Source organism: Coregonus clupeaformis, chromosome 20 (assembly GCF_020615455.1).
Source record: "Coregonus clupeaformis isolate EN_2021a chromosome 20, ASM2061545v1, whole genome shotgun sequence".
NCBI lineage: Eukaryota > Metazoa > Chordata > Actinopteri > Salmoniformes > Salmonidae > Coregonus > Coregonus clupeaformis.
Genome location: NC_059211.1, coordinates 1,434,033 through 1,458,549, shown reverse-complemented (window position 1 = coordinate 1,458,549; position 24,517 = coordinate 1,434,033). Strand labels below are relative to the sequence as shown.

Sequence of the window (24,517 nt, the reverse complement as noted above, 5' to 3'; positions counted from 1 at the left end):
AACAGAAACAGCTCTTACCTCTCCTCACATCATACTCTAGGCTGCCATAGACTTGGCATGATGACATCATCAGATCCCACCGCTCCCACCAACATGCTTCCTCTCAGCACTGTAAATGCATGAAAATGAAATAGATAAATAGATACACGAAAAAGGCTATTATTCTTTAATTTAGTATGCAATTTTAATCAAAGTAACAAAAACATAGCAGAATTGAAACAGTGTTTAGCTCGTGTCCTACTCTGGGCTGCTGTAGACTTACATGACACGATGACATCACCGGATCCCACCACTGCCACCAGTGTTTACTCTCAGCACTAACCCAGGGGCGGTTTGTATCTCCTCTCCTGCTCTGACACAGACGGAGTGTGCGGCCCAAATGGCAGCCTATTACCTATTTAGCGCACTACATTTGACCAGAGCCCTATGGCCCCAGGTCAAAAGTAGTGTACTATAAAGGGAATAGGATGTCATTTGAGACACAGACAGACAGAGAGGGAGTGGAGTTGCCCACGGCGGCTAATAGGCTATATTTCAGAGGGGAATTACAGTAGTCCACAGAGGAGAGGAGAGCAGTTTAGCCCACCAAACCATTAAAGCCCTACAGACTGGAGTTACATCCCAAATGGAATCCTATTCCCTACATTGTGCACTATTTTGACCAGAGACCTATGGGCAAGCCTATGGGTTCTGATCAAGAGTAGTGCACTATATAGGGAATAGGGTGCAATTTCGAACACAGTCTGGGACGGAGTGGAGCAATGAGAGAGCTCTCAGACACCAGCCATCATTTTCACAGGCTGAGGACCATCAGACAGACCTGGGTCCAAATAGTATTCAAAATATTGTATGTACTGTGACTTAGCGTTTGCTCCAGCCTGCCTGGACAGATGGGCAGGGTTTGGTTTTGCACTTCTGGGGCTATTCCATTGGTTCCATTGTGCCGGGCAAGCTTAATCAAACATTCAACAGCATTTTAAACATTTTGAATGCTATTTGAAGCCAGGTCGGGCTGAGGGCTATGAGCTCTAGCCTCAGTGAGGAAGCTGTAAGCTGGGGGGAGAGGTCAGCAGTGCTGGGGCCAGTGAGAAGGCTGGTCATGGTAGGGATGGAACGAACACATGCTGTACCTGTTCTTTTCACTCTGTCATTTAGGTTAGTATTGTGGAGTAACTACAATGTTGTTGATCCATCCTCAGTTTTCTCCTATCACATCCATTTAACTGTAACTGGTTTAAAATCACCATTGACCTCATGGTGAAATCCCTGAGCGGTTTCCTTCCTCTCCGGCAACTGAGTTAGGAAGGACGCCTGTATATTTGTAGTGACTGGGTGTATTGATACAACATCCAAAGTGTAATTAATAATTTCACCATGCACAAAGGAATATTCATGTATTTTTTGTTTTTATATCTACCAATAGGTGTCCTTCTTTGCGAGGCATTGGAAAACCTCCCTGGTCTTTGTGGTTAATCTGTGCTTGAAATTCACTGCTCGACTGAGGGACCTTACAGATAATTGTATTTGGGGGGTACAGAGATTAGTTAGTCATTCTAAAATCATGTCACTATTATTGCACACAGTGAGCCCATGCAACTTATTATGTGACTTGTTAAGCACATTTTTACTCCTGAACTTATTTAGGCTTGCCATAACAAAGGGGTTGGATACTTAGTGACTCAAAACATTTCAGCTTTTCATTTTTTATTAATTTGTAAAAACATAATTCCACTTTGACATTATGGGGTATTGTGTGTGAATCAGTGACACAACATCTACATTGTATCAATTTTTTAATTCAGGCTGTAACACAACAAAATGTGGAAAAAGTAAAGCGGTGTGAATACTTTCTGAAGTCACTGTACATGACATAGGCCTACATACATACAACACGCATAAGATATGAAATCCTAAGGTTTATTTGTATGTGTAATTACAAAGTTCCCAAGGTCACCTGGAACTCTTCTCTTCTTATGTCTCCATACTTGAAAGCACAACTCAACAATGGACATAGCGTAGAATAGAAGCCTTGACTGTATCATCAAACAATTGTTTCCTTACCCAACACTGCCCCCCGGAGACATGGTCATGACACAACACCACCACAACGTATATACACTGAGTGTTTCAAAACATTAGGAACATCTTTCATTGACATAGACTGACCAGGTGAAAGCTATGATCCCTTATTGATGTCACCTGTTAAATCCACTTCAATCAGTGTAGATGAAGTGGAGGAGAACGGTTAAAGATGGATTTTTAAGCCTTGAGACATGGATTGTGTATGTGTGCCATTCAGAGGGTGAATGGGTAAGACAAAATATTTAAGTGCCTTTGAACAGGGTATGGTAGTAGGTGCCAAGCGCACCGGTTTGTGTCAAGAACTGCAACGCTGCTGGGTTTTTCACACTCAACAGTTTCCCGTGTGTATCAAGAATGGTCCACCACCCAAAGGACATCCAGCCAACTTGACACAACCGTAGGAAGCATTGGAGTCAACATGGGCCAGTCTCATTACATTACAGTCATTTAGCAGACGCTCTTATCCAGAGCGACTTACAGTTAGTGAGTGCATACATTATTTTTTATTTTTCATACTGGCCCCCCGTGGTAAGCGAACCCACAACCCTGTCGTTGCAAAAGCCATGCTCTACCAACTGAGCTACATCCCTGCCGGCCATTCCCTCCCCTACCCTGGACGACGCTGGGCCAATTGTGCGCCGCCCCATGGGTCTCCCGGTCGCGGCCGGCTACGACAGAGCCTGGATTCGAACCAGGATCTCTAGTGGCACAGCTAGTACTGCGATGCAGTGCCTTAGACCACTGCGCCACTCGGGAACGCTTTCAACACCTTGTAGAATCCATGCTCCGACGAATTGAGGTTGTTCTGTGAGCAAAAGGGGGTGCAACTCAATATTAGGAAGCTGTTCCTAATGTTTTGTACACTGTGAATACAACAATTTGGTAGGTGCAGTGAAATGTGTTGTTTTACAGGGTCAGCCCTATTAGTATGCCACCCCTGGAGCAAATTAAGGTTAAGTACCTTGCTCAAGGGCACATCGACAGATTTTTCACCTTGTCGGCTCGGGTATTCAAACCAGCGACCTTTTGGTTACTGGCCCAACACTCTAACCGTTAGCAACCTTATCCAAAGCTACATAAATGTTTGGCATGGGCCAGGGGGAATCGAACCCAGGAGAGTTGCACACAGCTCTACCAACTGAATCAAACAGGAGTGCATTTTTCCACGTCAGACTTTATTCATCATTAATTTCACACAGATCAGACTCTTCAACACGACCCGATTCACCCCGGCAACCATAACCTAATTGGAATATCTTTCAACTCCGTAAATAGCCATTGGCATGATCATCTTTTTCTTTCAAATTGGCCATAACTAACTCAGAAGAACAGCATCCCACATACAAAAAGAGATTGGTTCAGTTGGTTCCATTTCACATTCAACATTTCACAATGCATTAATATTATGAGTAGAAACTTGGATGAACCAATTACATTTTCTTCAGTTATTATTTAAGATTATCACATTTTATATTAGCTTAACGCAACGTGAGGTCAAGACAAACATTGTACCGCAAATCCTAATTTACATTTAGGGTGAATGTTCACTTAGTCATTGATGTCAATGGGAAAACATATAAAGATTTGACTTTTAAAGTGAAAGTTAGGATTCGTCCCGGAATTTGTTGAGAAACTATCTCCTCGTAAGTAGTAGATGCTTGTCTGATACATTTACACTGGTTCCCTTTGCCTTCAGATAGCTTGCATACTTTGAAATCTGACCGCTTATTTTCTCAAAAACAAACACACCGTAAAAGAAATTAGCTACCAAACAAACTGTTCATCATTCACATCAGACAAATAAATGTTAATAAATTAATAATTATCACTGACAAGTTATACCCCTACAGCTCCCTACCAAAATCTTAATTTCTTATCTTGTTACTGTAATTATTAACCCTAACCCTTTCAAACCCTTAGACCCCCCCCACCCTCAACCCACCCACTCTCCCTGAGCAAACTGACAGACCAACACATAAAATCCATCTTACTTCAAACTACCAAAGCCTGTAGAACCCATTATAAATATGACATAAAAATTAATGACCATTATGACAAACCATTCCATACTAGGGTCAGGAGTTTTTTCTGACCATGTAATCTGACCAGGAACCATTTATAGACCAACACAAGTTTTTCTGGTCAGGTCATGTGGTCAGGAAAAAACTCCTGGCCCTCCTTATGACACATGCAGGGATTTGAACAGTTGGCTTAATTGGCAGTGTTTAAAATTAGTGCCACTGCACGTCATAGTAAATAAATTGTCATGAACAGTTTGTCACTTTCATAATGAGTTATAAAGCTTTCATGATGCATCGTTATCACAAAGTGTGACCCTGAACCCCAAAATCCCCATGAAACCCACAGATGTAACCATCTCCCATAAGACCTCGATAGTTTTTTTGATCTCAATCGACAATTCATTAATTACAAATGTTTAAAAAAAGCAACAATGGCTCATATACATATCGACAAAATGGATTCTTCTTAATATTTCTGATGAGTGTTCTACAAAACGAAGGAGTCCCACAGAACAGAACTACACAGCCAGTCTTCCATAGAACCTTCCATAGAACCCATGCTGGTGACATCAGTCCATAGATAGAGCCACTATGTTGGCTGAAGCAGGGTTGCTATGGGTATAGTATGGTAAAGTATGCTATTGCACAGTATGGCTGCCCCTGAAATGGCACTATCCCCAACATAGTGCACTACTTTTGACCAAGTCTCATAGGGTTCTGGTCAAAAGTAGTGCACTATATATGGAACAGGGTGCCATTTCAGACACAGTATGTCTGTGGTTCCTGTTGGGGTAGTTTACATGCTAGAAGTTAGGTCTGTGGATCATGTGCGTCGGGTCTTCTGTCTCTTGGCCTGGCGTTTGGCCTCGTCCAGGGCAGTGTTGTCCCCACTGGCCTGGCTCAGGCTACGCACCCCCTGGAGACGGCTCACCAGCTGCAGCAGCAGGGGGATCACCTGAGGAGAGATAGGGCATTGAAGGATGAGATGCCACTTTCGATTGTCTTCTGTGTACTAAAATGCCAAGAAGATCCCAGAGACCAATAGAATGTTGTTTTTTTTCAATACAAAGTCTGTATACTTGAGCACTTATCCCATAATACAGAGGCAATAGGTCGTCTGCTTGAACATTTACCAGACCACTCAATTACAGTACATTGGAATAATGATACATGGCTATGCAATAGGAGTTGAGGCAGTGTACCTTCTCATGGTTGTAGGCTGCCAGCAGGAGCAGTAGCGTGAGGGGTAGAGCTATGTACGAACCCTGGGCTACGTCCTGGTCAGGCACTTTACGCTGTGATGAAGAACATCAAATTTGGTTCTCATTCAATATTCAGAAGACACACACAAGAGGCTTTTTTTTTTTTATCACTGTAATGAGAATATTGTAAATATATTACATGACAGTTATTTCCGAAGTAGGATGAAGTTGCCTGTAGAAGCTGATCTAAAATCGGTTTTGTGCTTTCCCACATAATGGATAAGGTCAGAATGTGGACAGGATAAGCTGATCTTAGATCTGTGGCTGCGGACAACTATCCGGAGCATTCAGCCCTGGCAGAGTAGGTACTGTGTACTTACATTGGGGTTGAAGGTCAAAGTGATGTGCTTGTGGTAGCCTGTAGAGGTGAAGGAGACTTGTGGCAGAGAGAAGTCGTACTGGGAGCGAGACAGTGTGGAGTACAGCATCAACACATAGCTCTGTATTGGGGGAGATGACACAAAAACAGTAGAATTATGGTGATGACAACGTACTCTGCAAAGCTCTGTTAATACCACTGACCCAGAATCGCTGGATGAACCTATACTACTTTCTATTATCAGTGCAGTCAAAATTCAGTTTTTCCTGTGTTTTGTATCATATTTTACAACAGCTGATGAAACAAACACTGTAAAAGTGTGACAAATGTGAGCAGTGTAATTTCCTGATAGTTGATGGTGAAAAATACAATTTACACAGGACATTCTAAATCAGCAGGTTTTGCATGGGTGAAGTTTAAGTTAATGGACCAATAACAAATAGAGTTTCAAACCTCTCTGCCAACAACAGCAAGTTTTCAGGTTACATATCTATGGCATTACATTTGATTAAAAATCAATTGTGAGTTATTTTTCCTATGTCGTAAAATGTATTTTTTTTTTCTCCCAAAAAGTTGAGGAAAAAAATACATTGTAATTAAAAATGTCAACATTGTAAACAAAAACGAATCAAAAAGCACTGCAAGCCAAAAAGCAACGATATCAATGATAAATAAGGAAACAAAATACATTTTTTTTCTAAATTAAATATGTTTGTGTCATTTAAAATCTGCTCTGCTTTGTTTGCAACTTTTCCTCAGACATTTCTCAACCAATGTTCATGTGGGGGTTAGAAGGGGGGAGAACTAGATCGGTAACTGTTGGTCAATACACTTGGAGAGACGGTTCAACAAAATGTATCATTCCATCACTATTGTATGACCCATTAGTTTCATTTCTATGGGGGAGGGGGGAATGGCTGCACCACGACAGTTTGGAAAAAGTGTTTTATTTGTATTTGACATCTCGACTAATCAGGTTCATTAAGAGAGTAAGAGAGTCCCAGCCGTTCCTGTTACATCTCATCCTACTGGTCAAGCCCACCCACCCTCAATGTCCACTTAGAGCAAGTTTGTAGAGTCAAATCAATGTTAGGAATATTATAATGACCCATGTTTGTAGCCCTGGACCTCGTGAACATGTTGATGTACACTATATATACACAAAAGGTATGTGGACGCCCCTTCAAATTAGTGGATTCGGCTATTTCAGCCACGCCGTTGCTGACAGGTGTATAAAATCAAACACACCACCATGCAATCTCCATAGACAAACATTGGCAGCAGAATGGCCTTACTGAAGAGCTCAGTGACTTTCAACGTGGCACCGTCACAGAATGCCACCTTTCCAACAAGTCAGTTAGTCACATTTCTGCACAGAATGGGACCGCTGAGTGCTGAAGTGCACAGCGGGTAAAAATTGTCTGTCGTCCGTTGCAACACTCACTACCGAGTTCCAAACTGCCTCTGGAAGCAACGTCAGCACAATAACTGTTTGTTGGGAGCTTCATGAAATGGGTTTCCATGGCCGAGCAGCCGCACACAAGCCTAAGATCACCATGCGCAATGCCAACTGTCGGCTGGAGTGGTGTAAAGCTCGCCGCTATTGGACTCTGGAGCAGTGGAAACGCGCTCTCAGGAGTGATGAATCACGCTTCACCATCTGGCAGTCCAACGGACGAATCTGGGTTTGGTGGATGCCAGGAGAACGCTACCTGCCCCAATGAATAGTGCCAACTGTAAAGTTTGGTGGAGGAGGAATAATGGTCTGGGGCTGTTTTTCATGGTTTGGGCTAGGCCCCTTAGTTCCAGTGAAAGGAAATCTTACTTTGTGCTTCCAACTTTGTGGCAACAGTTTGGGGAAGGTCCTTTCCTGTTTCAGCATCACAATGCCCCCGTGCATACATAAATGGTTTGTTGAGATTGGTGTGGAAAAACTTGACTGGCCTGCACAGAGCCCTGACCTCAACCCATCAAACACCTTTGGAATGAATTGGAACGCCGACTGCGAGCCAGGCCTAATCGCCCAACATCAGTGGCCGACCTCACAAATGCTTGTGGCTGAATGGAAGCAAGTCCACGCAGCAATGTTCCAACATCTAGGGGAAAGCCTTCCCAGAAGAGTGGTGGCTGTTATAGCAGCAAAGGGGGGACCAACTACATATTAATGCCCATGATTTTGGAATGAGTTGTTCGACGAGCAGGTGACCACATACCTTTGGTCATGTAGTGTATATTTGGGAGTAAACAGAGGGTACACATCTGCAGAAAGGTGAAAAGGAAGGAGCGGGAAACTCCCTGAAATTGCTTGGGGCTGACACAGATGACATTTAAATGATGTCAACAGCTAGCCTTTGTTTTCCATCTTCCCTCCGTATATCTTCCTGGTATGACAGTTCAAATAGCAAGTCTCAGACTGGACAGTGGTAGACCATGGAGATGTCTCGGGCCACTGTTTTTACCAATGAAGATAATGGCACCGACAACTATGACGATGTCTATGAAGAGCCCTACAATGAAACTCCAGACATGGCCCCTAACTTGAGAAACGAGACTGAGGATGCAGTGACCCAAAGGAACACACCACAAGCTGAACACTCAGAGGACCTGTTTGGTAATGGAGCCGACGCCTATGAAGAGGCCTATAAACAGCCCTACTATGAAACTCCAGACACGTGTCCTGACTTGAGAACCAAGACTGAGGATGCTACCCCAGGGAGCACAATACAACCTGAACACTCCGATTCTGAGAGCTCAGGGAGGAGACCCTTTGTTGTTGCTACAGTGTGTCTGGGCCTGCTGTTCTTTCTCCTACTGGCTGGGATCATCGGCATCTGTCCACTACCACATTTATACAGCCAACCTACAGGGGGAGAGAGACTACTTTCGTAATTTGCTTTGTGCGAAAGCCTGTCACGGAGGATGGCTGAAGTTTTACTGCAGCTGTTACTGCTGAACAGAAATCCTGGAATGAGAGCAGACATGACTGTCTGGCGAGAAAAGCAGACCTGGTGATCATAAACAGCCAAGAGGAACAGGTATTTCTCACTACATTTGACCGATGGATCTGGATTGGTCTGACTGACAGAGAGACGGAAGGGACCTGGAAATGGGTTGACGGCACAGCACTGACCATAGCGTACTGGTGGTGGTCAAAACCAGATTGAGAAGTTGGAGAGGAAGACTGTGCTATTATGTATGGAGGTGTACAACATATTAATCTACACGCATGGAATGACTTCGGGTGTGACATGAAATTCCAAGGGATTTGTGAGAAAGTGGTTTATTAATACCATAACACCATTGTCTACTGTAACGTAACGTGCACGCAACTTCTTCCTTCCCTCTCAAACACATGCACGCACACACATACTTTAAACTATACTGAGCCAGGCCCACACACTGGGAAGCTAGGCCCAGCCAATCAGAATGAGTTTTTCCCCTATTACAGACAGAAATACTCCTAAATTTCATCAGCTGTCCGGGTGGCTGGTCTCAGATTATCCCACGGGTGAAGAAGCCGGATGTGGCAGTCCTGGGCTGGCGTGGTTACACGTGGTCTGTGGTTGTGAGGGCAGTTGAATGTACTGACAAATTCTCTAAAATGACGTTGGAGGCGGCTTATGGTAGAGAAATTATCATTAAATTCTCTGGCAACAGCTCTGGTGGACATTCCTGATTCTCACCAACTGTCTAGCTTTTATTTTGGTGATTGTTAGTTCTCAAAGATTATATTCTAAAAATATATATATAAACTCAGCAAAAAAAGAAACGTCCCTTTATCAGGACCCTGTCTATCAAATAACTTCACAGATCTTCATTGTAAAAGGTTTAAACACTGTTTCCCATGCTTGTTCAATGAACCATAAACAATTAATGAACATGCATCTGTGGAACGGTCGTTAAGACACTAACAGCTTACAGACGGTAGGCAATTAAGGTCACAGTTATGAAAACTTAGGACCCTAAAGAGGCCTTTCTACTGACTCTGAAAAACACCAAAAGAAAGATGCCCAGGGTCCCTGCTCATCTGCGTGAACGTGCCTTAGGCATGCTGCAAGGAGGTATGAGGACTGCAGATGTGGCCAGGGCAATATATTGCAATGTCCGTACTGTGAGACGCCTAAGACAGCGCTACAGGGAGACAGGACGGACAGCTGATCATCCTCGCAGTGGCAGACCACGTGTAACAACACCTGCGAGACAGGTACAGGATGGCAACAACAACTGCCCGAGTTACACCAGGAACGCACAATCCCTCCATCAGTGCTTAGACTGTCCGCAATTGGCTGAGAGAGGCTGGACTGAGGGCTTGTAGGCACAAACCCACCGTCGCTGGACCAGACAGGACTGGCAAAAAGTGCTCTTCACTGACGAGTCGCGGTTTTGTCTCACCAGGGGTGATGGTTGGATTCGCGTTTATCGTTCGAAGGAATGAGCGTTACACAGAGGCCTGTACTCCGGAGCGGGATCAATTTGGAGGTGTGTCCCAGCATCATCGGACTGAGCTTGTTGTCATTGCAGGCAATCTCAACGCTGTGCGTTACAGGCTCATCCTGACATGAAAATGAAAATGCCACCAGCCATACTGCTCGTTCTGTGCGTGATTTCCTGCAAGACAGGAATGTCAGTGTTCTGCCATGGCCAGCGAAGAGCCCTGATCTCAATCCCATTGAGCACGTCTGGGACCTGTTGGATCGGAGGGTGAGGGCTAGGGCCATTCCCCCCAGAAATGTCTGGGAACTTGCAGGTGCCTTGGTGTAAGAGTGGGGTAATATCTCCCAGCAAGAACTGGCAAATCTGGTGCAGTCCATGAGGAGGAGATGCACTGCAGTACTTAATGCAGCTGGTGGTCACACCAGATACTGGCTGTTATTTTTGATTTTGACCCCCCTCCCCCTTTGTTCAGGGACACATTATTCCATTTCTGTTAGTCACATGTCTGTGGAACTTGTTCAGTTTATGTCTCAGTTGTTGAATCTTATGTTCATACAAATATTTACACATGTTAAGTTTGCTGAAAATAAACACAGTTGACAGTGAGAGGCAGTTTCTTTTTTTGCTGAGTTTAGGTCCATTATCTTTTTCTACATAGTTAATATCTGGTGTTAGTAATTTAAGTTCACACTGAAAATGTTTTTCCATCCCGAAAATAACTTACTTTTAATTTTTTTGACATATGTGGCCCAAAAATACACTTAGGAGGCCGCCCAAGACTTTTCTATGCAAAAAAAACTCTGATGAACATTCCTTTTTATTTCTCTATAGATACATTTATCTACAGCATAGATGGAGTTCAACCTCTACACAGGATGAAATCTGAGCTGGTATTACTCTAAGAAAAAAATATATTATGAATTTTCATAGAGAGAAGACCTTTCCAATTGAATGTTATATCTTGAAAAAACTACAATTTAACCTCTTAAAGAATCGGACCCTTTCCCCCCCCAATTTTTGCCTAAAATGACATACCTAAATCTAACTGCCTGTAGCTCAGGACCTGAAGCAAGGATATGCATATTCTTGATACCATTTGAAAGGAAACACTTTGAAGTTTGTGGAAATGTGAAATTAATGTAGGAGAATATAACACATTAGATCTTGTAAAAGATTATACAAACAAAAAAACGCGTTTTCTATATATTTTTTGTTCCATCATCTTCGAAATGCAAGAGAAATGCCACATTATAATATTGCAGTTTAGGCGCAATTTAGATTTTTGCCACTAGATGGCAGCAGTGTATGTGCAAAGTTTCAGATTGATCCAGTGAAGTATTGCAATACTGGACTATTTTGTATCAAGTCTGCCCAAATGTGCTGAATTGGTCAATTGATACATTTTCAAGTACATAACTATAGAGAACATACAAAAATTATATGGTAATACAAAATGTAAGTTTACACACTCCCAGGAATGTCATACATGATGGATCAAGCTTATAGACGTTCACACATCTAGATGGCCTGGAGGAGTGGATGTGGAGCCAGAGACAGCAGGGGTTCAAACTGTAGAACCCAGTTCCTACATTTGAATATAAAAATTGATTTTATCAAACAAAACTATGCTACATTTTATCTCTGGGACCCTTAGGATGACAAATCAGAGCAAGATTACTGAATGTAAGTACATTATTTACCTTCAGAGGTGAATGTATCAAACCAGTTGCCGTGATAAGTTTTTTGTTGTTGTGCACTCTCCTCAAACAATAGCATGGTATTTTTTCACTGTAATAGCTACTGTAAATTGGACAGTGCAGTTAGATTAACAAGAATTTAAGCTTTCTGCCCATATAAGACGTGTCTATGTCCTGGAAAGTTTGCTGTTACTTACAACAGTCATGCTAATCACATTACTGCACGTTAGCTCAACCGTCCCGTATACGGGAAACCGATCCCGTAGAGGTTAACTTGAGAAAATGTATTTGTATATGTTTTACATTGTAAAAAAAAAAAAAAGGTGGCAATCCCAAAATAAACGGATTAATTTTGTTCTTGATTTCTCCGTTGTCTCTTGCTTTAAATTTGTAAATTATTATCATTTAGATTTTTTTCTTTCTGTAAAGTGTATTGTGAATTTGTTAAATATCATTTAAATAAATTGTGATTTGATTTAAATAATAATAATAATAATAATATTATTATTATTGACCTAGAAGAGCCATTTCTGGGTTGGGTACAACAGTACTTCAGCTCTCAGGAAGGCAGTAGTGATGCTTCCTTGGCTATCTGCTACACACTCATTTCTAGCCAGCCTTATACCACATTACATACTGAATGATAGTACATTTCTGTAGCAGGTCCATACCTCTCCGTCCCTGTCCAGAGGCGGGAAGTGGAAGAAGAGGGACTGCCCCAGAGACACACTGTTGATGGGGTTGTCCAGGTTGTCACTCTTATAAAGCTTCACCTGCAGGGGACAGGAGGAAAAATAAGATTATATGGAGCCATAGAAATAGATAGAGGACTCTAGATGGATATAATCCATTTTAGCATTGACATTCTTCCTCTATCTAACTCTTATGTATGAGCACATAAAGGTGTTGCTCAAAGTGGCATCATACCATCACAACATTACATGGGATATCTAACAGCTATATTTAGGCTTTATCTATGAATTAGTTCCTTATGACACATTTGCAAACAAATATGATGAATTAACATAGAAATAACATTGAAAATGTTTTATGACTGAGATACTTAAAAGTAAATAGGTAGTTATGAGGTGATTTTATGGGTATTTTAACGAGGGGATCTTACAGAGAGAGTGGGCAGGTGTTCTGGTGAGGTGATGATGTTCCCACTCAGGTCAAACTGGTTGATCTGCCTGAAGGCGATGATGTTGACTCCCACGATGTCGGTGCTCCCAACCTCTATGGAGCGGTGCTGAGGCAGGGCTCTTTCAATGTGATCATTGCCCTCTGCTCTCAGCTGGATCAGGTATCTACAGCCCGGCTGTGAGAGAATCTCAAAGTTAGCAACACAAAAACAAAAATAATCGCAGAGCTATTAGCAATTGCCACAGCAGTGTTTGGGGTATCAAACGCAACGTGAGCATGCTATGACCCATTCCGCACAAAGTATCTCTTACAAATGTGTTGTATCTGTTATGTCTATGTAGGCTTCATAACTACTTTATGTGCTTGTATACAGGCTTTTAATGGCTTTATGTAGCCCTTATGAAGCCTCAAAAAGGCCCCTGACTCACCAGTAGGCCCCTGAGCCTGAAGCGTCCATCCTCGTCAGTGACTGTGTCCTCACTGTAGATACTACACTCTGCCTGTCCCACTGCCTCCACTGACACGTCCCTCTCAGCATCCCCACTCAGGGACTGAACAGCCCCGTAGCAGCTAGATAGGACGCAGTAAATCAGGAAACTGGTCAGACAGGCAGCCATTTTGGGGATTGATAGGACACAGGAAAATAATTACACACACCGTCATTTCGGGGATGGGACTGTACCTTCCTTGCCAAGTAAGTAAGCAAGAACATGCCTGAATAAGATTTGTTACAATAAAAATAAGTGGCTAAAGATGGTTGGGGGGGAAATTGAACTTCATTCTGCCTTGTTTAGTACATTTTTTCATTTAGTTCAACGCTCATTGGATTTCACTCACTTTGCATGAAATGTGCTATATAGATAAAGATTGATTTGATAGGCCCGTCTCCAGTACCTGTATGCTGTTTTGAATCCGGTGATGTCGATGCTGAGGCTCTGTCCCTCGTCTACGGTGATCATCTGAGAGGCTGGCTCAAACCTGAACTCCTTCATCATGGGCTTGAAGTAGTACTGACCTGGGCTCTGAGGGGAGGGATGGAGAGAAGGAAGAATAGAAGAGATGTGATCAATAAATGGCACCTGCAGTGTAGATGCACCAATCCACACAGCACCAGTTCACATCACACAGCATATAGACTTCCAACTAGTAGCCCGGTGTGTTTGCTAATCAATCATTCAGGAGGAGGAGAATACAAATATGAAGTAGGTGTTGAGTTCAGTAAAGAACGTTGAGGTCCTTACCAGGTTGTTGAAGGTGAGGACACCAGTGTCCTGGGTGAGCAGGTTGGATCGGAACGATCCTCCACTGAGAGACAGCAGGACTCCAGACAGAGCCTGACCATCCTCTGACTTGATCTACGACACACAGAGAAAGATATGAGATATGAGAATGAACATAAACACACTGCATAAGACTATACATATCAAACCCTGCTGCAGGCAAAACTACATTTAAGTTGTAGTTCGACACCAAGACAAATTCCAAAGAACACTGTTGAATTGCAATACATTCTGAGAGCAGACTCATCAAATATTTATTAAAACAACCCTCACCCTACCGAGGAGGGATAGATAATGTTACTAATTAAACAACAAGCTAGCTCTAAGCCAAATGCTAATAAAAGGCTTGTTTTCCCTTGAGCTAGCTAGTAGCATGTGTGTGTGTTCTGTACCTTGAAGGTGACTCCAGCCAGGGCAAAGGCCTTGAAGTCTCCCTGGTTTCCCTCTACAGGGCTGAGGATGAAGCCCTCCTTACTGGCACTGATGTCATACTGACGGTCACTGTGCAGGGGACCAACACTGGGGAGGGAGAAACAACCAATAGAAAGTTATTCAGATTGACTTGTATTACCGTTTGTTTCCTACAATGTCACAATCAAGGAGCATTTACCAAACACCTAGATACAACCTGCCTGAAGCGAATCTAAAGCAACAAATATGTTACATGGTGTATATTTCATTTGGCTAGATTAAATGCAAAGTGGTCAAATGTATTGTTAAAAAACAACAAGAGCATGATTTAAACTAGCAACCCCAGCTTGCAAGATGTTTTACCTGATGACTAGGGCAAGGAACTAGGCCATGCTAGCCTCACGACTAACACAGCAGTGACTGAGGTTACGGTTAGGGGATAGTCAGGTATACCTGTAAGCCCCGTTCTCGTTGGTGGCGACGGTGATGAGGGGTGCCTGGGCTCCTCGCTCTGTGATGGAGATCTCTACCCCCTGCAGCTCTGGAGTCACCTGGCCCTCCAGGAACAGACCAGCACGCCCTGCGATGTCCACCACCCGCCCTGGACAAGACTCTGTGAGGAGGGGACAGAATAAGAGTTCTATAGACTACCGCTACAGACAGACACGAGCTGCATGGCCGGTGATGTCCACCACACGGCCTGGACAGATCTCTGTGGACGGGTGCTGGGTGGACCAGAGAATAGAGTTACCCCACATATAAACACAGCCATGCAGACAGACAAAAACAGGTTTTACACCACAGCCACAGTGATATGCAGACAGACAAGACACCGCACGCAAAGACAATAACATACACAAAAGAAGAGGATCACAAGGAAGTGAACTCTGACCTCCAGTGATAGTAGCCTCGACCTCCGGCGGATAAAAGAGCAGTTCCTTGGAGGAGGGAATCACAGTGATCCTCTCCCCAGCCCTGGCCCAGTAAGAAAACTCGTAGTGGAAGGGTCCGGTGAGCTCGTCAGCTCTCTCCTGGACGGGGGGCTGACTGTCTCCACCATGCTCAGCCTCTTGGGCACGTCTCTCCCTCTCCTGGCGCCGCAGCTCCATCTCCTGCAGCTGCTGCTCCTGTCTCTGCTCCTCCTGGCTCCTCAGAGGGCCTAGGACCAGAGCTGGCTCAGACTCTATAGAAGATCTGATGCAGGACACAAACATTGTTTAGGTTTATACAGCAGGACCAGAGCTGGTCCAGACTATGAACGACCTACAGGAGGAACACAGTGATAATCAGGTTTTTTGAGTCGTCATATTCAGAAAACAATCAAGTAATTCATGTTTAAACCCTAATTCTGGATATGCATGCAAAACTCCAACCTTTTTATGAATGATGTACACTGTACTGTTCTATGTAAATAGGAGGTGGTTGAATCAAATTATGCACACAGATTCACTCCTTTGAGTTCAACATATATTCTGAATACAGTACTGCTCAGAAAATCTTACACAGAATTTCAAATATTCATCTTACAAACAACGACAATGCCATCAATCCACATTCTGCCAGGTTGTTTGGACATGGTAGAGTGAAGGTAGAGTGAAGGTAGAGTGATGGTAGAGTGATAGTGGAATGACAGCAGGTCTTAACAGGTGGTGTGGTCTTACTTGATGGTCACAGTGACATCCAGGATCTTATCGGTGGTGATTAGGCCAGTCATGTGATGTCTCACTGCAGTCAGGGTCAGTATAGTGGGGGCTGACCTGAAGGAGACATTTAGACAAGTAGAGTCATTCACTTTGGTGTGGCTATATAAAGGAAAACATAGAAATGGATCCAATAGAACATACTTACGTGTCGTAGGTATAATAGTCCTGCTCGAATTGGTGGCAAGATCGAGGAGTCACTTTGTACACACCTGGCAAAGACAAGGTTAGATGGTTAATAAGCATATATATTTTACTCATTTACCTAACGGTAACCTATATTAACCTAGGTTAGTCTCACTGAGATACATTTACTTTTTCAAAGAGAGATCTTTCAGTAAGGATATTGAAGAGAAGTAAAGAAAAAGAGGAGAGGAGAGGAGAGGAGAGGAGAGGAGGAGTTTCTCCTACCAGGCTTGGAGAGACAGAAGCGGTTGACCCCCTTGGAGAGGTTATAGACGCCAACGTTCTCAGGCTTGCTGCCATCCTGGAAGAACTCCTGCCAAGATACATACACACTCATTTAGACTTCACACCAGCAACCACGAGTATGTTAAATAACTTATGAGCTATTTATGAAAAATAACGCTCAGCAATTCACTCATACTCTTCTTATCAGAGCATATACACTACATGGCCAAAAGTTTGAACATCTCATTCCAAAATCATGGGCATTAATATGGAGTTGGTCCCCCTTTGCTGCTATAACAGCCTCCACTCTTCTGGGAAGGCTTTCCACTAGCTGTTGGAACATTGCTGCGAGGACTTGCTTCCATTCAGCCACGAGCATTAGTGAGGTCGGGCACTGATGTTGGGCTATTAGGCCTGGCTCACAGTCAGCGTTCCAATTCATCCCAAAGGTGTTCGATAAGGTTGAGGTCAGGGCTCTGTGCAGGCCAGTCAAGTTCTTCCGCACCGATCTCGACAAACCATTTCTGTATGGACCTCGCCTAGAATGTCTTTGTATACTGAAGCGTTAACATTTCCGTTCACCGGAACTAAGAGGCCTAGCCAGATCCATGAAAATCAGCCCCAGACCATTATTCCTCCTCCACCAAACTTTACAGTTGGCACTATGCATTGGGGCAGGTAGCGTAGTGAGTGTTGCAAACGCAGACAGACGATTTTTACGCGCTATGCGCGTCAGTACTCAGCGGTCCCGTTCTGTGAGCTTCTGTGGCCTACCACTTCGCAGCTGAGCCGTTGTTGCTCCTAGACGTTTCCACTTTACAATAACAGCACTTACAGTTGACCGGGGCAGCTCTAGCAGGGCAGAAATTTGACAAACTGACTTGTTGGAAAGGTGGCATCCTATGACGGTGCCACGTTGAAATTCACTGAACTCTTCAGTAAGGCCATTCTACTGCCAATGTTTGTCTATGAAGATTGCATGGCTGTGTGCTCGATTTTATACACCTGTCAGCAACGGGTGTGGCTGAAATAGCCGAATCCACTACTTTGAAGGGGTGTCCACATACTTTCGGCCGTGTAGTGTATGTATTACAAGCATAAACATAAATACACACAGGAACACATTACAGTACACATGCACACAACAACACATATGAACAAACCTAAAGACACACACACAGCCCTCCCCTGTGTTACTACTAACCAGGGTGATGGCGTGGGACAGGGAGCAGCGGAGGATGTATCCTATCTGTCTGAACTCAACTCCCAGCACGTCTGAGTCCAGCACCTCCAACTCCACTGACTTGAGCTTCCAGCACCACTCCTCATGGGAGATACTCACTGGGAGGAGGAGAGCAGTAAGTCAGACATTGCTACAATATTGACATAAGGACAATACATAACCTAGCCTGAGAGATTGGAGTACAGCATGGCTTTAGTGTATGGATTTCTTCACTTACAACATTGACCATACTATAACCTACTTGTTCAGTAGGCACATAACGGAAGAAAACTGAGCGAAACAAGGAGGTACTAAAAATATATTGTCCAATAAGACATTTTTGTTTTCTGTAGCACATTTTTTTTTAAACCTTTTGCCCCAATGAACATGACCCAGGAGGTCTGTACCTTTGTATTTGCCAGGCAGGACGTTGTCGAAGGAGATCTCCAGGGTGTCACTGCTCCCTGAGAGGAGCACGCTCCTCCTCTCCCCCTGACGACTCACCGGCTGCAGGGTTACCGACAGGTCATCACAGTTCGCTGGGAGTCAAGAGGTCAAAGGTTATTCAAAGTGGTGAAGACGTGAAAATGAGACCGTCGATGATTGGCTGTCTAACGAGGATGGTAGGACTAATAGAGTATTCAGGTTGACTGTGTTTTCAGTGTTTGTCAAGGACCCAGTTAGGCATCAAAACACACTCAGTCTGTCTAATAGAAAAGCACTTTTAACCATGACTGTTTCATTCAACAGAAAGTGCCCCCTACTTTCCCCTGTTGAATAAGAGTTATTTCTCCCCAAGGGGTAATTGTTAACCTTGAATTATTCCTAATTGACATCTAAACAGGCCTAATGGGAGAGAGCTCCAGGGCAGGCTTACCCAGACAGTAGACCTTGCCCGAGACCGAGGCCATGAACTGGGTGAAGAGGAGGTCGGAGAGGGGCCTGTCCACCAGGGAGACCTCCAGAGCAGCAGGCTGCAGGGCCAGGCCAGCCTTCACCTCCACCTCAGGAAGAGACACCTACAGGGAAGGATGGAAGACAGGGTGAAACATTAGCCTATGTACAGCCAAGGTAAATGGAAAAATCCTGTTTGGTTGTATTTTGAGGGGAACATCCATAAGAGCTGATCTCACGTAAATAGGACTGGAAGTAGGATGAAATTGCCACTTTAGTATGCTTTCTTCACACTTATAGGGACATGATTCAGAGCAGGTAAGCTGATCCTAGATAAGTGCCTAAGAGCAACTTCGCTCAATACTACCAAAATACAGACAATTCATTTCATTGTCAGAACAAGCTGTATTTCTGTAACATACGGTAACACTGTAGTCTCCAGGTTTGGCCTGGAAGCAAAAGGCCCCCTGCTGGTCTGAGTCGGTTGTGCGGGTGGCGGTGTTGTCCTGTCCCAGGGGAGTAAGGGTCACCTTGTAACGCCCCTGCTGCTTCATGCCCTCTGGCAGATGGGTGATGGCGATCTGACCACACACGCTGAACCTGGAGAGGGGAATGAACATGACGTAAGCATTTATAATGCCTCAACAGAACAACTACGTAGCTGTTATGACAGATGTATGGTATGATTATAGATGTATGAATTGCCTATGGAGGCAACAATAGGACACATTGGTGATGCTTTTTCACAGTCATTCTAAGGTCAAAAGTCTAAACTCACCCAGCAGTGATAATGTCAGGTAGTTGAGGTGTGTTGGGAGCTATCTTCACCGTGATTGGCACAAAAAACATGAGGTCCTTGTGCGTGCGGAGGGTGTAGGTACCGGTGGTCATATTCTCCAGGCGGTAGGAGCCGTCCTCTTTGGTCAGAACTGTTAGAGGGGAAGGAGAGCGTGGGAAAAAGAAAGGGTTCAGCAGAAGAACAATCCCAACGCAAATGGACATAGCATCGCCCTGATACTGTCTACACATTAATCAAACAATGCTATCTCTGATATTTCTCCTCCGAATTTGAACACAGATAATGGAAGGGAAATGGGGTGGTGGATGATGTCATTATGGTTACCTTTGATCTGGTTGTTGAGGGTTACCGTGGCGTCAGGTACCCCCTCCCCCTCCAGGCTGTTGAGAACCCTGCCGGTCACAGAGAAACCCATGACACGGAAGATGGGCTACGGAGAGAAACACAAAACACATCATTATTTACACAACACCTCCAGGGTCATGTACAGTACCATAACCACTGTTTATGACATGACAAGGGACAATGCTGTATGATTTTAACCCATAATTAACAGCCAACCAGGAAGCTGGAGCACTGTAAACTTACCTCCAGCTTCAAGCTGTTGTGCTCCACCCTGAAGTCCATTCTGGAAGGAGCCACGTCAAACGTGATCCTCTCTCCCCTGTAGAAGGGAATCTGAAACACAGACAAATTTGTCCAAAATAGTCAAACAAAGTGAAGGACAAGAAACCAGAAAAAGTACATAATACATTAGATTTGTATAGAGCCATCCAGATTTTTGTATAGAGCCTTCCAGATCCCAAGGACATTTTACACATTAAAAACAACATAAGAACACCAACTGTGCTATATCAGCAACACACATTAGCTGGAAGGGATATGTGCTGAATATGTGGTCTTCAGAAGGCCTTTTCACAGAGCATTTTCTTATTCCAGGGCTATTTTGCCATGGGCTAAATGCAGTGTGAACAACTCGGGTGTGTTGTGTTGTGGCGGCCATCTTACCACAGTGTATTCTCCGCTGGCCAGTGAGGGGAAGGAGAAAGTGCCGTCCTCTCGGGACAGGGCGCTACACAGGTAGACCAAGGAGTCATCTCCAGACACGGCTCCCTCCACTGGGGGTGTGTTACAGCCCCTGATGTCCTGGGAAACACAAGAAATACATGTAAGATAAGCATAAATATATTTGAAACTTGAAATTCCCGTTTTGGGTAAAAACGGTATGTATCCGTCTGGGTTACTATATCATAATTCAACCAATCATGAGGTAAAATGCCCAGCTTCATAGACAGCCAACATTAAGGATAAAATATCACTATAGTGTACCACAATGTGTATAGAAATACAGGGGGCTGGAAACCACTGCTCATTTGATTTGCCATTCAATTCAATACAAATATATTTGACCTCCTTCTTCACTGTGGCAGAGTAGAGGAGGAAGGTGACTTCTTTCATGGGCTCCCCATCACTCCGGACCTCCCCAGAGACATCATACCCTCCCACCACTAGATGTTCTGCAGCCGCCGCATTGGCACTGGACACACGCACCGACATAGTGCTCTGTGGAAAGACAATGCAAAATGATTGTGAATTATTTGGAGGTGTTTGCTCTAATTCTTTTGCATAGTTTACACTATCTCTAATCACTTATTTTGCTTGCTTATATTACTTGCGCAATATGATTGTTGAGTTCCAATTGCATCCAACTAAAATGGTGACAATAACACCTATAGCTACACTTTGAGATGTCTTGAGATCATGAGCCATGCGGAAAGAAACTCACCTGCTCCAGAGTCCAGGATGGATGAGAAGCAATGATGTCATAATTTCCAGGAAGTACTTTGGAGAAGGTGTACCTGTGAAATGACCCAAAACATTCTGTGTTAGAAGCCTAGTGCTTGTACCATCCTCACTTATATTGTCCTGATACAAAACAACAGCGGATTTGTACATAAACATTTGCATTGATATGAATGGCTTGAGTTGCCACCACTAAAAGAAAAGCCAGTGTGTGTGGGTTTGTTTGTGTTGTAAGGGGTAGTTAAGAGCTGATCAGGAGACACATTTCTGATGTAATAATTGGACAAATAAAGTTATATTGCCTTGTAGTTTAAAAAGTAATGCTGTTAAAAGAGTTTGTGGTCCCTTACTTTCCTCCAGGCTGAGAGAGCACAGTCTGCAGCTTCTCTCCTGTTCCCTCCCTGGTCAGGCTGATCTCCACCCCAGCTGGGCCCAGGAGTTGGCCTTTACTCAGCACCTGGGACAGACACACACACACACACAACACATTAACGTCACAAAAAAGTCAACAATTATTTCTCAAATGCACATACTGTATATCCGGTAAGTATTAACACTAAACAGCCATTTAAAAAAGTGGTAGATCTCTGTGCCATTCTGTTTAGTCAGTAAATAGCTATGTATTGAGTCTTTGGGAGGGTGGCAAGTAGTCTAGGGGTTAAGCGTGTTGGGCCAGTAACCGAAAGGTCGCTGGTTCGAATCCCCGGGCCGACTAGATGAAAAATCTGTCGATGTGCCCTTGAACAAGATACTTAACCCTAATTGCTCCAATAAGTCGCTCTGGATAAATGACTAAAACACTGCTAAATGACTAAAACGTAAATGTATTTTAGCCAGCACCATTACCACAAGGACTAGGCCAAGGCTTATTGAAGAAGAAGAGTTCCTCTCACCGTTCCAGAGACAGAGAAGCCAGTGAAGACAAAGTTGATGTCCTGCTCCTTGGTGCAGATATCATTAACCCCGTCCACATAGAGGTCCACACTGGCGGGCTCTGCAAAAACACAGACATACAGAGTGTTATGTTACAGCACTGCTGGCAATACACAAGCGGTAAAAATACACATGAAATTCTCCTTACCAAAGCTCCACCCATGAGGAGGCTCAATCTTCAACACAAAGTCTCCCTGTGAATAAGAGAGAGTCAAATATTAGCAGAACTGCCTCTATGAATCCGAGAGTGGAAGACTCCTCTCTCCTCTTTAACATGTTCACTTTTTGTGAACAGTCCCATCACAAGTCAAACTGTTGAATACATTTCATTTGAACGTACATTGCCTGTTGTCCACTGATTTTGTCCTTATATAGGAGGTAATCTGAGACAAAATATCCACAGAGTAGTGTTATTAACCCAACTTTCAGTACGCTGGTCTGTATGTCAGTTTGTATTTTCAATGCTGACTCAATTCGCACGGGACACTGCACAATATGTCAACAATGGCCGAGTTTACCCGAAGCACAGACTGAACGTTGTCCCACGCAATCAACTGGAAAATTTCACAAGCACTTCTAGCTGATTGCGAGGTAACGCGCTTTGGTCGACAACGTTCAGCTACTGTTTACATATTGTGCATCATGTGAAATGTGTCAGGAGATGGGAAATACAAGCAACAGAACCGGCGCTGCAATAAGTAGGGTAAACAACACTTTCCTGTGGTTACCTTATACACCTGATACCGCCAAAAGGACCAACAGCGCTCACAACCGGTAAAGTACGATTCAATATCTTTGTATTCAACATTCTGGCTTGTAGAAGCTATAGGATGAGCTCATTGTAATGGCTGGAATGGAATGAATGAAACGGTATCAAACACATCAATGGTATGGAAACCACATGTTTGACTCTGTTCCATTTATTACATTCCAGCCCTTACAATGAGCCCACCTGCCTACTCTGATCAATACGTTACCTTGTCATAGAGGGGAATCATAAAGTATCCATTGATGGGAGCACAGTCGGTTTGATATTTTAAAGACCCTTGTTTTGTGTAGACTTTAATCTGTGAGAGACAAGAAAGACGATATTTATTTAGCAACACAAACAGAACCAAAATAATGATTTCATGCAATGCATGCTGAACAGTTCTATATGCTTTTGCAATCAAGTAAGTTAGCTACTGTAGCTAGCTAACGTGAATGACTTGCGCCGGCAGTCATTAGGGTGAGGGTTGTCCAGTCAGATGATTTCACTAAAAAGTAACGTTAATCCTATTATAACTGTGCATGGGGTGTGTATGGTGCAACAATACCTCGTCAGTACTGCGGGGTTTAAGTGGACTGGCAACTAGTTAGGCTACCTTTAGCAAGCTAGCTAACGTTAGCTAGCCAGTGCGTAAATTACCATTCGCTAAGAGTTTTAAATGTAGAAAGGGCTTAAAATCAGTGAAACACATTTAGCTACTTTGAAATTGCTGCAAGCTATTGGTGTTTCTGATGCGTTTTGTAAGGATAACTAGCTAGTGCAATGCTATGCTAACAAGTTCTGAAATTCGACATGGTTGTGCACGGGAAACCTGCAAGATAGATTTCATGGCTCGTAAGATTACTGTGGCTAGTCATACAGATCATCTTACTAGCCACCTTAGGGCTAATGTTATTTAATTCAAACTCAACTGTCATTTCACCACCCAAGACCCCAACAATATTCTGTCTATGCCTACTACGGTAGGCCGTCTCTGCACTCTCACCTCGATCAGCGAGTAGTTGATTTCAACGTCGGATTTCACGAACCCTCCGCATGCCACCACAATGTCATCCGCTGACACTGTAATACACTGGCAGCAGATGATTCCAAATAATATCCAGAACGCTGCCATGTCTGCCGGTTCCGTTATTCCGAGCTTTCGGCAGAATATTTTTCTGTATAACCGAACTGACAGTGCACGCTGCCTCCGGTTCCGTACCAGCTGAGCCGTTGAAGGAGCAGTAGCTAGCTAGCTATTCTGGAGGTTTCGACACCTGCTGGTGCGGAGGTAACATAGTATGTACTTATGAAAATGATGGGTGCCTATGAACACAATCTTGTCTTTTGGGTTTCCG

The 24,517-nt window shown here is 43.7% G+C and overlaps 1 protein-coding gene across 1 annotated transcript; it reads right to left on the bottom strand.

Moving 5' to 3' along the window:
• Positions 1-3,236: 3,236 nt before the first annotated feature.
• nomo (nodal modulator) lies at positions 3,237-24,394 on the bottom strand. The gene is made up of 29 exons (XM_041838907.2): positions 24,166-24,394; positions 23,389-23,478; positions 22,560-22,605; positions 22,372-22,472; positions 21,829-21,935; positions 21,462-21,534; positions 21,086-21,238; positions 20,684-20,821; positions 20,264-20,353; positions 20,000-20,105; positions 19,655-19,805; positions 19,299-19,476; positions 18,860-19,001; positions 18,390-18,521; positions 17,965-18,101; positions 16,761-16,848; positions 16,498-16,561; positions 16,311-16,406; positions 15,542-15,843; positions 15,103-15,262; positions 14,631-14,757; positions 14,200-14,313; positions 13,853-13,980; positions 13,387-13,528; positions 12,939-13,133; positions 12,487-12,588; positions 5,686-5,805; positions 5,306-5,398; positions 3,237-5,058 (listed from the first exon to the last, which is right to left on the bottom strand). Exons 1-29 carry the CDS (start codon positions 24,292-24,294, stop codon positions 4,927-4,929), a joined length of 3,636 nt encoding a protein of 1,211 aa, XP_041694841.1. The 5' UTR covers positions 24,295-24,394; the 3' UTR covers positions 3,237-4,926.
• Between the last annotated feature and the right edge of the window lie 123 nt (positions 24,395-24,517).

What these genes read in the sequence shown, in the direction of transcription:
- nomo (XM_041838907.2), bottom strand. Translation starts at nt 24,294, where the DNA reads ATGGCAGCGTTCTGGATATTATTTGGAATCATCTGCTGCCAGTGTATT. An exon ending in ACAACAGCTTGAAGCTGGAG is followed by an intron (nt 20,106 to 20,263) that starts GTAAGTTTACAG and finishes TTCTCTCCGTAG; the next exon opens with CCCATCTTCCGTGTCATGGG. An exon ending in CAGCCTACAACCATGAGAAG is followed by an intron (nt 5,059 to 5,305) that starts GTACACTGCCTC and finishes ATCTCTCCTCAG; the next exon opens with GTGATCCCCCTGCTGCTGCA.